The following is a 10412-nucleotide window of genomic DNA, read 5'->3' on the forward strand; positions in this document are numbered from 1 at the left end:
AGACCTTCTCAGATGATAGTGATGAATGTGGAGGGAGATAATAATCTGCCTTGCTTCGTTAATCAGTCAGAGGAACAATAAATCCACCAGCTGATCCAACTATTACTCAGTCAACTGTTTGAACGGAGAAACGTAACGTGAAATTATATTTTTCTGCTCAATTCAATGATTTGAATCGAGCCAAAAGAACAAACACGCGACTAAAAGACAGAATCAAACACTTTGTTTATTTCCCCAGAAGAATCCAGAGCCAGAACTTCTCAGACATATTCAGTGGATTTTGATCGAAGCGTTTTTCAATTCACTGCCTTGTTTACTCGGCCACCTGCTCCTCGGCTCCTAATGAATCTAGCAGAGCATATTAAAAGGTTTGATTTACTGTGTGACGATGGGACACGACACAGGGTTTTAGAAGCAGAGGCAGCTCATGTGGGAGCAGGACAAGCTGATGTTAGAATGTAACCTGGCAGAGGGCAGCAAAGATCCACGCGTCAGAAACAGAGCTCAATACACACGTCTTTACATTAGCTGGTATATTTTCTTCTCATCTGTAGATACACTCCTCTAGTTATGGATGATGAAATTAAATCATATTTGTCAACAAGTGCCTGACACCAAACATAATAACGTGAACAGATATTTTTACAAACATCCAGTAAAATGGTTATTAAAAGCAGGTTAAACTTGCTTTTACATTGTTACATTAACATATTCACAATACTATCAAAAAGAAAAATAGACATTGCAAAATAGTGATGTGCTGTTAGTCATGTTTATTGACATTTACAAAGGTAGAAAAACTACTGTTGACGCAGTCGTTTCTTGATCTTTGCTAAAATGTTCCCAGGATGCATCTGATGTGTTAGTCTACTAATGATTACATGCCATCTCTGGGAATTCTGGGTAATGATTCCAATCTGCTGATGGTTAAACACTTACGGATGGAGATAAAATGACTGAAGAAGCAGGGACCATGCACTTTGTGAGTTCAAGTCATCGTCAAGCTTAAATATATATATATGTTCTCATGTGAGTCACTGTCAGTTGTTGGCCAGAGAAATAATTACGACACACGCTGAGGAGTTTCCCGGGTTTCAAGTGTCAGATGATTCTGCCAGATGAGTCATTTCGCCGTCAACGAGGAAACGCAGCATCAGTCTACTTGTCCTCCCACTCTGTCTCTGGGAATGATGCGCAGCTCCGAGCCGTGTTTTAGAAACACATTTCCTGAAACACAGGACAGAGCCGCACGTAAAGATCTCAGTTGGTGGAACACACTTTTCATCAAAAATGTTGATTGATTTAAAACATTGGAAACATTCGGAAAGCTATTAATCAGATTACTTGAAAGCAACACAACATAACTTTAACTAATGGCACGAGTACACCTGTATTTCTTCCTCCATTGTTTATTAATTTTAAATATTTCTGTAAAGATTTCATCTTTTAGATGACTAAAATTGAATCTAGTTGTGCTAAAATATGAAAATGTTAATGATTCTTTTCTTTAATCTGTGTTAAATCTAGCAAAAATAAAGTCAGTAGACCAGTACTCTCATATTGAAGCTGTTGTTTTAAGGCAAAAACTTGCATAGTGTTGCTTTGAAAGTTAAAACAAGGATTAATAGATTTGTTTACATAGTTGGTTACACATCCATTTTGTTTAATTTACCATTTCAGAAATGAGGTCAGACAGATTTCCAAATGGAAAAGAAAAACTATTTTCTCGGGCCCATTTTCCCGGGCCCATTTTCAAGCCTATTTGTCCATCTACAGAATCTATGGGCTCTAGCATCAGTTTATTAAGAAGTGTATAAATGATGTATAATGGATCCACAGCAATCTAATTCATTTACTCCCTCGTCCTGTCAGGAATCACGCTCACTTTTCATACACAACTCATTCCAGGGACCATCAGTGTAAGTGCACCTCTGTTATTCCAATGGACACGTGCAATGTCAACCTTTAATAACGACGTGTGTGGAGCAAATGGTTGTAAAATTACAACAGAATGTCCTCAGCCTTATGAACATGAGGTGTCTGGGTGAAAAAAGGCCACGAGACAGATGTGTCTCAGCTCAGGCTATTCTTGGCAGCACAACGTGGATGTTGCACAGATTTAAAAAAGCTGCTGTGAATGCCCACCACTCATTTCCCCAATCTTGCCTTTGGTCAAACCAGACATTAGCTCATCCTGCTGCGTGCAGAGAACCCAGTCATGTGGTAACTGGTGTTGTTTCAATTGAGGACTTGCATAAGGAGAGGTGGGCTACAACCTCAGGGAAACACACCGGAGGCTGACACAGAGAAAAAGTGATTCACTGAGGCTCAGCAATATTATGAGAATCTCAAGTCAAAGTTATTTCTGACTTAACAGCCGGATGCGTCTAGTTCGCCTCCAGTCAGAGGTCACTTTCTAATTACATTTAACATTTAAATACAACCTCTCGGGGCTCAGCATCTAAATCCATGACTCAGTTAACACCAGTTTCATAAACAACTCTGAGGCTCAAACACAGAGGCAGTTTAAAGCTCATGTTTAGAGAATTCAGTTCTTCAAAGTCGATTCCATTAAACTCCAGTTAGATCAGAACAGAAACCTAATCTAACAATCATGTCTATACTCTGTCTTATTGTGGTTTGCTTCAGTTTCAGCAAATGGATATATTCTTAACTCTTTTGCACTTCATCCTCCATCTTTATGTAAGTTTATGTTTCAAACCCGACTTAAATAACCTTGATCCACTTCCCAGGCTGATTTGTGGCGTTTTCTGAGTGAGGATTTCTGTGTAAATCCTTCAGTTTCTGAGCCTTCCTTCACGGAACCACCCACATGAGTCACTGCCTCTCCCAGCCTTATCCAAGTGATCTTATTAATTATATTCCAGATGCATTTCCACCAGCATTACCAAAAGGTTCTGTGAAAGAAGCTTTATTATTAGTTCTGTATTGACTAAGGTTACTTCAAAGAACCTTAAATAAACAACTGAACAGAAGAATTAAAACCTCTTACAGCATCTCACAAGGCTTTTATGTGACAGAACAAATAAAATGTAGAGAAACAGCAGCTTTTTCTTGAAGATTATCTGAGGCTCCAAACCAACAACTCACCTGCTGTCTGGGCCGGGTTGATTCCTATTCCGTCTGCGAGGCAACAGAGAAACAGAGAAAACAACAGCAGTGTAAAAGAGATTGTGATACAAATGAGAAGCGCAGCAATGAAGACTATTTACAATATCATCAGTTTATCCATAATGATGTAGGCAACGGAAAAAGGCGCGTGCCTCAACAGCAGGCAATTCCATTTGGAAAAATAACAGACCACTTATTAATTCTGCAACTGGAAAACTAAAAATCCATTTAAATAGAAATCAAATGTCCAATATGGTTCCCCACTTTACGACTCACCTCTATACACGGGGAGGAAATATATTGGACAAGTTAACACAGGACGTAAACAGACATCATCTTGTTTCACAGTTTAATGAATTAAACATGTTTCCATCTAACAGCCACAATTTACTTTTATTTGTTCTTGTTATAATTTACTTGTGGCTACAGGAGTTCTGTACCTGAACATTTTAAAGGCTCAGGTTATTTTAGAGATGCGTCTGCTTGGTACTTGATAGAAACGCATTCTTAAATTTGCAGGCCAGATTTCAAACAGCTTGAATTTAGTTTTTATTTTAGCTTCAGTACTTGTTGCAAATGAGATCGAGTGAGATCCTCACATTTCAACTGGATTAAAAATAAAAACCAGTAGCAGTAAATCAAGTTAATAAGAGTTCTTTGAACATCAGCATCGTAAATCTTTAATTTAGGTTTGCGAAAAGTTCCGAGCTGACTCGTCTCTAATGAGCAAACAAAGTGAGATTCAGGGGGTTGAGATAAGTAGCATCAGCACTTTCAGAGTTCCAGCTGGTAGCTGATACAGATCAATAGAGGTGGAGCGGAATTAAAAAAAGTAATGAGTAATACTCTGAGAGGCTGAGGGTGAAAACTGCCTCTAGAAGTAAAGAGACAAGGAAACGCAGAAATTATCCTTTACAACCTCAGGAAATTAATATATATATATATATATATATATATATATATATATACTACACCATTAAATGTTCCATTCATTAACTACGCCATATATTTTCACCCCTGTATGGTTTAATAGTAAGAAAGATTAGGCAAAAGCTACTGGACAGATTTCCATGAAACTTGCTGGATATGGGTCAAGATAGAACTGAATGGTGCAGATCTAGACCAGGGGACGGATCCAGGGAATAATTCATGCATAAAAAATCTGGCAAATTAAGAGAACAGATGCCTGAATGAAGTTTGGTGCAGCTTGATTCAATTTAATGGGATTGTTGGGCATTGGTAGTGGCACACGCTTTACTGAGTCATTCTAAATCCATATTTCTTTTATATATGATCTGTAACTCATATCCCCTCTTGGGGAGTCTGTTCATGTAAAATAGCAGGAAAGACTTCAATAAGCTATTGAAACTGGACAATTAGTGGGAATATGTGCAAATCTAATTTGAGAAAACAGCAAGTCTAACAATACATTTTATCCCATAAATAAACAAATATATTCTTTCAATAAATCCTTTAAGCTTTGGGTTGTAATAAAAACATGTACAATAAAAACAGATGACTATGTTGAAGTGACAATTAGCAGGTTTGCTGGAGGATCTTCCACTGAACATTAAGATGTATCATCTGAGTCCACAGTCTTTACTTCATCGCCTTACTTCAGCATCACTGTGCAGTTCAAAGACTTGGCGTAAGCTCCCCATGATTTTGTTCGAGCGCCGTCCAATCCTTCCAGCTCGGCGCTGAGGTTTTAAATCTTATCTGGGTATAAACATCCCTGTCTGGAGAATGAGGGTCTGTCTCTGGTGTAAGACACGTCTAGCAAATGTCTCACCTTTGCAGTTAGTTTGCCAAAGACACCTTTAAAAAAAGCATTGACTCACCATTTGTTATTATTGCACTGGTTGCTGATGGCACTTTGAACTGTGAAGGGGAAAAAAAGAATCAAATGATGATCAATGATCAAACTCGACTTAAGAAACAGAAGCTACTCTTTGACAATTTCGTGAATTTCAGGAGCACTCAAAACACTTTGCAACACTTTGCAACCCAACTTCTCTTGAGCTGAACCAAGGTGTGAATAAATCATCAAGGCGAGAAGCTTCATCCACTGAGTCAGAGAAGAGAGACACACAGACTTTGTTTGGTGACAGCTTCAAAAAAACAGGAGCTGCTGTTATGAAGACTTCAGGAAAAAAAATCTCTGAAGAAAGGGAAAAGAAACTACTGTGTAGTGTGTTTTGTTTTGAATCTTTTGTCTGCCAACTTTAACGCTTGTCAGACACACACACACACATATATGTGTATATATATATATATATATATATGGAGGAAGAAGGGAGACAGCCTGAGGGAAAGATAGCCACGCTTGAAATTCTGGAAGAAAATCACTCAGCCTGGTCACAATACATCCTACTTCAGTGACCATGTGAGGGGAATGTGGGCTGCTGGGATTTGTTGACAAAAAAAGGAAAGATGGAGGGATCAGTCTGTCGCCAGGGAGAAGGGTTAGCAGACTGCTGCCAGGTAGCAGAGCAGCACACAGGAGAAACACACTGGATCAAACAGGAACACGTGTGGAAACAGCTTCGTTTGATGTCACATAAAACCAGTGGATTAAAGATGGTTTGGAAATGGTTTAGGTAAAAAAGAATCAGTATAGTGTTCAGAATCCTGAGCTGCTGATTTCTGAATATAAATCATTTACATTTTTTTGTTACGTCATTCAGGTGATAAAGTTTCTGTTATTTGTAAATCTATAAGTTTTCTCTGTTTCTGTTATAATGACTAGTGCCAGACAGATATTGATGCATTACTAATATAATTATGTTGTATATATATGACTAATGAATACTAATGTTAATGCTTCTTAAGATGTCGTTACCAAAACCTTATGACAATTTTTTTACAGTTTAATCATAGGATTTATTTAACAAATACACAGAACTTAAAATAAAAAAATAAATATATATATTTTTAATAACATAAATGTACATCTTTTCTGCATGGTTTAATCTGATACCGTTTTGTCTGTGAAAGGCTCATATCTGACTTTCTCATTGGTTAAGCTCTAAATCAATCAGGCTCTTATATCGATCAACTTGGGATTAAGATAAACACCTGTTGAATAAAAGGCTAAATCACATTTAACATTACAAACCTCTCTGTGGAGTGAGGTTCTGACAGAGAAAAGCTTCAAACCAGTGCGTTGATTAGAAAGATACAGATGATCTATTGGGTTAATGGAGCCTCCATCATTAGACCACACAAGGCCAGATACATAATGTGAAAGTGATGCCTCATCAGTGTCCTGCTTTTCAACAGCAGCTCGTCAGCACCCTGTCTGCACATTATAACAGCAGCACATCAGCGTCAGCAGCATCAGCCACAGTGATGCTGATGTGTTCATGTTGGTAAAATGGAAGCAAACAGATCCTAAAAAGGGTCTGTGGGTTAAAGTATGATACATTTGGGACATTACTCGACCTGCACAGACAACTGCATTGATTGAAATACATGCCAGTTGAGAAAGAAGAGTGAAAACCTGTCTGGAAGACTTCCTGTGTCTGAACCACTCACAGCTCTAGGACTGAATTTCAGTTTAGAAAAGGTTGTGTGTAATTGCTGACAACCAAATCTACACAATTATCAAGCTGTGTAGGTCAGACTGAGATTAGAACCTGATAAATACTGGGTATCATCATTTAACAGTTGACACCAAAACAAAAGAGAAAATGATTTATTGGTTTATATTTATGTGTCATCATAAAATATATAAAACATCCTTGATGAAAAATCCCTTAAATTGGCTTAGTAACAACTTATTTGCTTGCTTATCTTACTGTGAAGATATTATTCTGATGTTAATTATTAATATTTGTATATGCAGGGAATCATAAATAAATAAATAAAATAAGTGTGACCAACATATGTATTGAGCAGATGGCTACAACAAAAAACGCACTCTGAGGAACAAAGCTGTGCGACGGTGACACTACAGATGAACTCAAACATGTTTACACACAGCCTCGACCATATGTACATCCATATTCATCTGCGATATGTTGAGCCTAAATTCCCATGAGATCTCAGTATTAAAGAGCTGGAAGAGTTATACTTGGTTATTACATTATATATGAAGAACAAAAAATAAAACATACCTCCTCAGCTGCAAACTTCAAAACTGCAGTGAATGGCGTGCTGTCTGGAACACTCAGTCTGTAATAAAAACAAAAATCAGAATTTTTACAACACCATTAAAATTCAGCCTGTTTTGATTTTTCACTTTTTTTAAAGAAGGACATCTTTATTTAAATATCATATCTTTGATCGACAAACAGCTGCTTTGCTTTCCGTTCGAGAGATTCACAACTACAACTTATCTCTTTCAGTCGGTTGCTTCTCCAGTGACTTGTGCAGGACAGTTTTCAGCTGGGAGCAAAGAACCCAGAGGGCAACAATAACAACAGCAAAAAACAAAAACCAAGACAAGAGATATATCTTGCTGAGATGTGCGATAAAAAAAAACAAGCCAAGTGATATGAAATCCCTAAATAAGGCAACGTGGAGGGAGCCGAGGTGGTGGAGGGCAGAAAAATCAATGGACACAGTCAGAACAGCAAGAAGCTGAGAGAGGAGCCGAAGATGAGCTGCAGCTTTATCTGTGTGAGTGTTAACAGAAACCATCCCACTGTTTCACCTGAGAGCGGGGGGGGGGGGGGGGGACTTCTTTATCTGAACAGACAGACAGGGAGCTAGAGTTCATTTCTATGGCAGATTTAAAACGTTGCCTCATTTACTCTCATCATCATCCCTTTATTTGTGCTGAGACATTAGCAGCAGCACAGACTCATTTGACCTCCACTGATCCCTTTCAGCTGCTTTATTTTGCAGTTGCACGGATCAAAATTCAAACTGAAGCTACGTTGGGAAATTGGATTTGAATGGTCTGACGTGTATATTACTGTGAAAATCTACCTCTTCTATGGTTTTGTTGGTTTGGGACACGCTGCTCTGGTGACAGCTGATCATACAATACGACTACTCACTCATCCTCGACCATTACTGACAACAACTCCTCATTTCATGGGTCATTGCTGCTCCCTTCATCTCTATCAGACAATTTATTATATTCAAAAACTTTAAACATTGACACACAAACTGTTTCTTTTAATCAATGTTATAAATACAGTTTTTCTGATGATGTTCTCAGTTACACGTGATATCTACTGCACATCTGTCTGTCCTGGGAGAGGGATCCTCACATGTGTCTTTCTCTTTGGTTTCTATGTGTTCTCTCCAGTTAATAGGTTGGATTTGGTAGTTTTTCCTCACTCTTGTTGAGGATTAACGACAGAGGATGTGGCACCTTGTGTGAGATAAATTACAATTTGTGAATTTGGGCAATACAAACAGAATTTTATTGAATGATTGATTGATTGATTGCAAATCTGCCTAATAATGTCATTTAAAAAAGCTTAAAGACACTCAATGGAAAACAGTAGCAGACGAATCAAAGCTTCTTCAACAACAGTATATATAGTGAATTGTATTACTTAAAGGGATAGTTCACAGAAAAAAGAATATTCACTCTTTATTTATTTACCACTATGCTGATGGAGGAGTGGGTTTATGTGGGTAAATATTTTTGCATCCAATATAATTGAAGTAACTGGGGATCTATTGTCCAGTGTCCGTACGCCCAGACATTCAAATTTGACCCACACAATTGTGTTTTTAGCATGAATGTCTCTGGTAGGGAAGCATTTAGTTTATTCTGTAGTTTTCTTTTACGTTTGAAGAGGTTGTCGCCCAGTGACTTTAAGTGTATTGGATTTGGCTGCAACACTGTTCAGCCCTAAAAGTGTTTAGCGGACTCAAACATTACATTACACTATTACATTACATGTCATTTAGCTGACGCTTTTGTCCAAAGCGACTTACATTTTTAGTACACTCAACATTAATGAGGGGCCATTTAGGGGTTCAGTATCTTGCCAAGGACACTTAGGTATGCAGATGGATAGAGTGGGATTCGAACTGGCAACCTTCTTGTTGCACCCGCTCCATCCCCTAGGCCACACTTCAACCTCCACCTCTAGTGGCGAGTAGAGAATGATCGAAGTTTCATTTTCAGGTGAACTATCCCTTCAATGTGGGCGACAGGGATAGAATCAGGGGATTAAAAATGTATTTTATTTGACAGTTAATGGTCCAAATGAAAAAATGGGTTGTTTGACCAGAATTTTTAAGGAAACACCTGAAGAATGACAGATGGCAACTGACTGGTTTGATGAGTTTGAATATGAATTTACATTATTATTCCATTCTGCCACATTAGGAGTATATTTATTGTTGCTCAGCTTCTTTCTGCTGATTCCAAATCCAATTCAGCACCACACACATGCATGAGTTGAAGATCCATTACACACACATCTATGACAACCTGTGAACACCACGTGTAGGGTCACACGTCCATTCATTCCATTAGTGACACCATTATGAGCACGTGTCATCTTAATAGAAAACATCTAAACAAGAGGGGAAGTAAACAATCAATGGAAACAGCTGTTCTCCCATTGACCACCACAGTGCACGTACTTCTCGTTGATTAGCACGTTAGCTTCCACATTAGCAACAAGCAGACATGTTGTTTAGCAGTAACATGGAACTGGAGGATTTAAAGAGGTAACAGACAGAAGGTGGTTCTCGAGCTGTCAGTGATTCACTCACACTTTGTACGGCAGCCGCGGGTCCGACGTCAGGGTGATTTTAAACGTGACTTTAGACCTGAGGATGGAAGAGGAACCACTGTTAGCACCAGCGCCATGTTGGGTAAATTAGTGTGAAACATATTTGGAGACATTTTCACTCAGAGAGGAAAACTCACATTTTTGTTTCAGAGGCGACTCAGTCCGCTGCCTGTTTACACACACCCGGAAGTCCGAAGGACCCACAACACACACGTCATCCCGTTAGTGGTTTTTAAACACATATTTAACATGTATGTGATGGTTGTATGTGCATTGAAATATTTTTGACATTGTCATTAATCTTCAATCTTTCAAATTTGCGTGTTATAATAAAAACAGAAGCCATAGTTTGTGCTAATAATTGACAGGCATGATACTAGACGACTAATATTTACCGTAAGTATCAGCGGTAAAGCGCACTCACATTGAGCACCTATTCAAATGAATGGAGATAGATCTCAAAGATCAAATTGCACATTTATAACTTCAAACTTTTTTCCCAATTAAATACTATTATAAATGTTAATTGTTCCTTTCTACCGGCTTCGTGTGTTATTAGACTCTTAGAGT

The 10412-nt window shown here is 38.2% G+C and overlaps 1 protein-coding gene across 1 annotated transcript; it reads right to left on the reverse strand.

Moving 5' to 3' along the window:
* Positions 1-753: 753 nt before the first annotated feature.
* ufm1 (ubiquitin-fold modifier 1) lies at positions 754-10055 on the reverse strand. The gene is made up of 6 exons (XM_062406247.1): positions 9980-10055; positions 9823-9879; positions 7251-7308; positions 4974-5013; positions 3112-3144; positions 754-1227 (listed from the first exon to the last, which is right to left on the reverse strand). Coding segments are annotated over exons 1-6 (264 nt in total). The 5' UTR covers positions 9982-10055; the 3' UTR covers positions 754-1153.
* Between the last annotated feature and the right edge of the window lie 357 nt (positions 10056-10412).

This window comes from Platichthys flesus, chromosome 15 (genome assembly GCF_949316205.1).
Source record: "Platichthys flesus chromosome 15, fPlaFle2.1, whole genome shotgun sequence".
In the NCBI taxonomy this organism is placed as follows: Eukaryota; Metazoa; Chordata; class Actinopteri; order Pleuronectiformes; family Pleuronectidae; genus Platichthys; species Platichthys flesus.

Bases quoted from the DNA above. Each gene is read 5' to 3' on its own strand.
- ufm1 (XM_062406247.1), bottom strand. The intron at 7,309-9,822 runs GTGAGTGAATCA...TTTTTATTACAG, and splicing joins CCGCGGCTGCCGTACAAAGT to ACTGAGTGTTCCAGACAGCA. The intron at 1,228-3,111 runs GTGAGTTGTTGG...CCTGTGTTTCAG, and splicing joins CAACCCGGCCCAGACAGCAG to GAAATGTGTTTCTAAAACAC.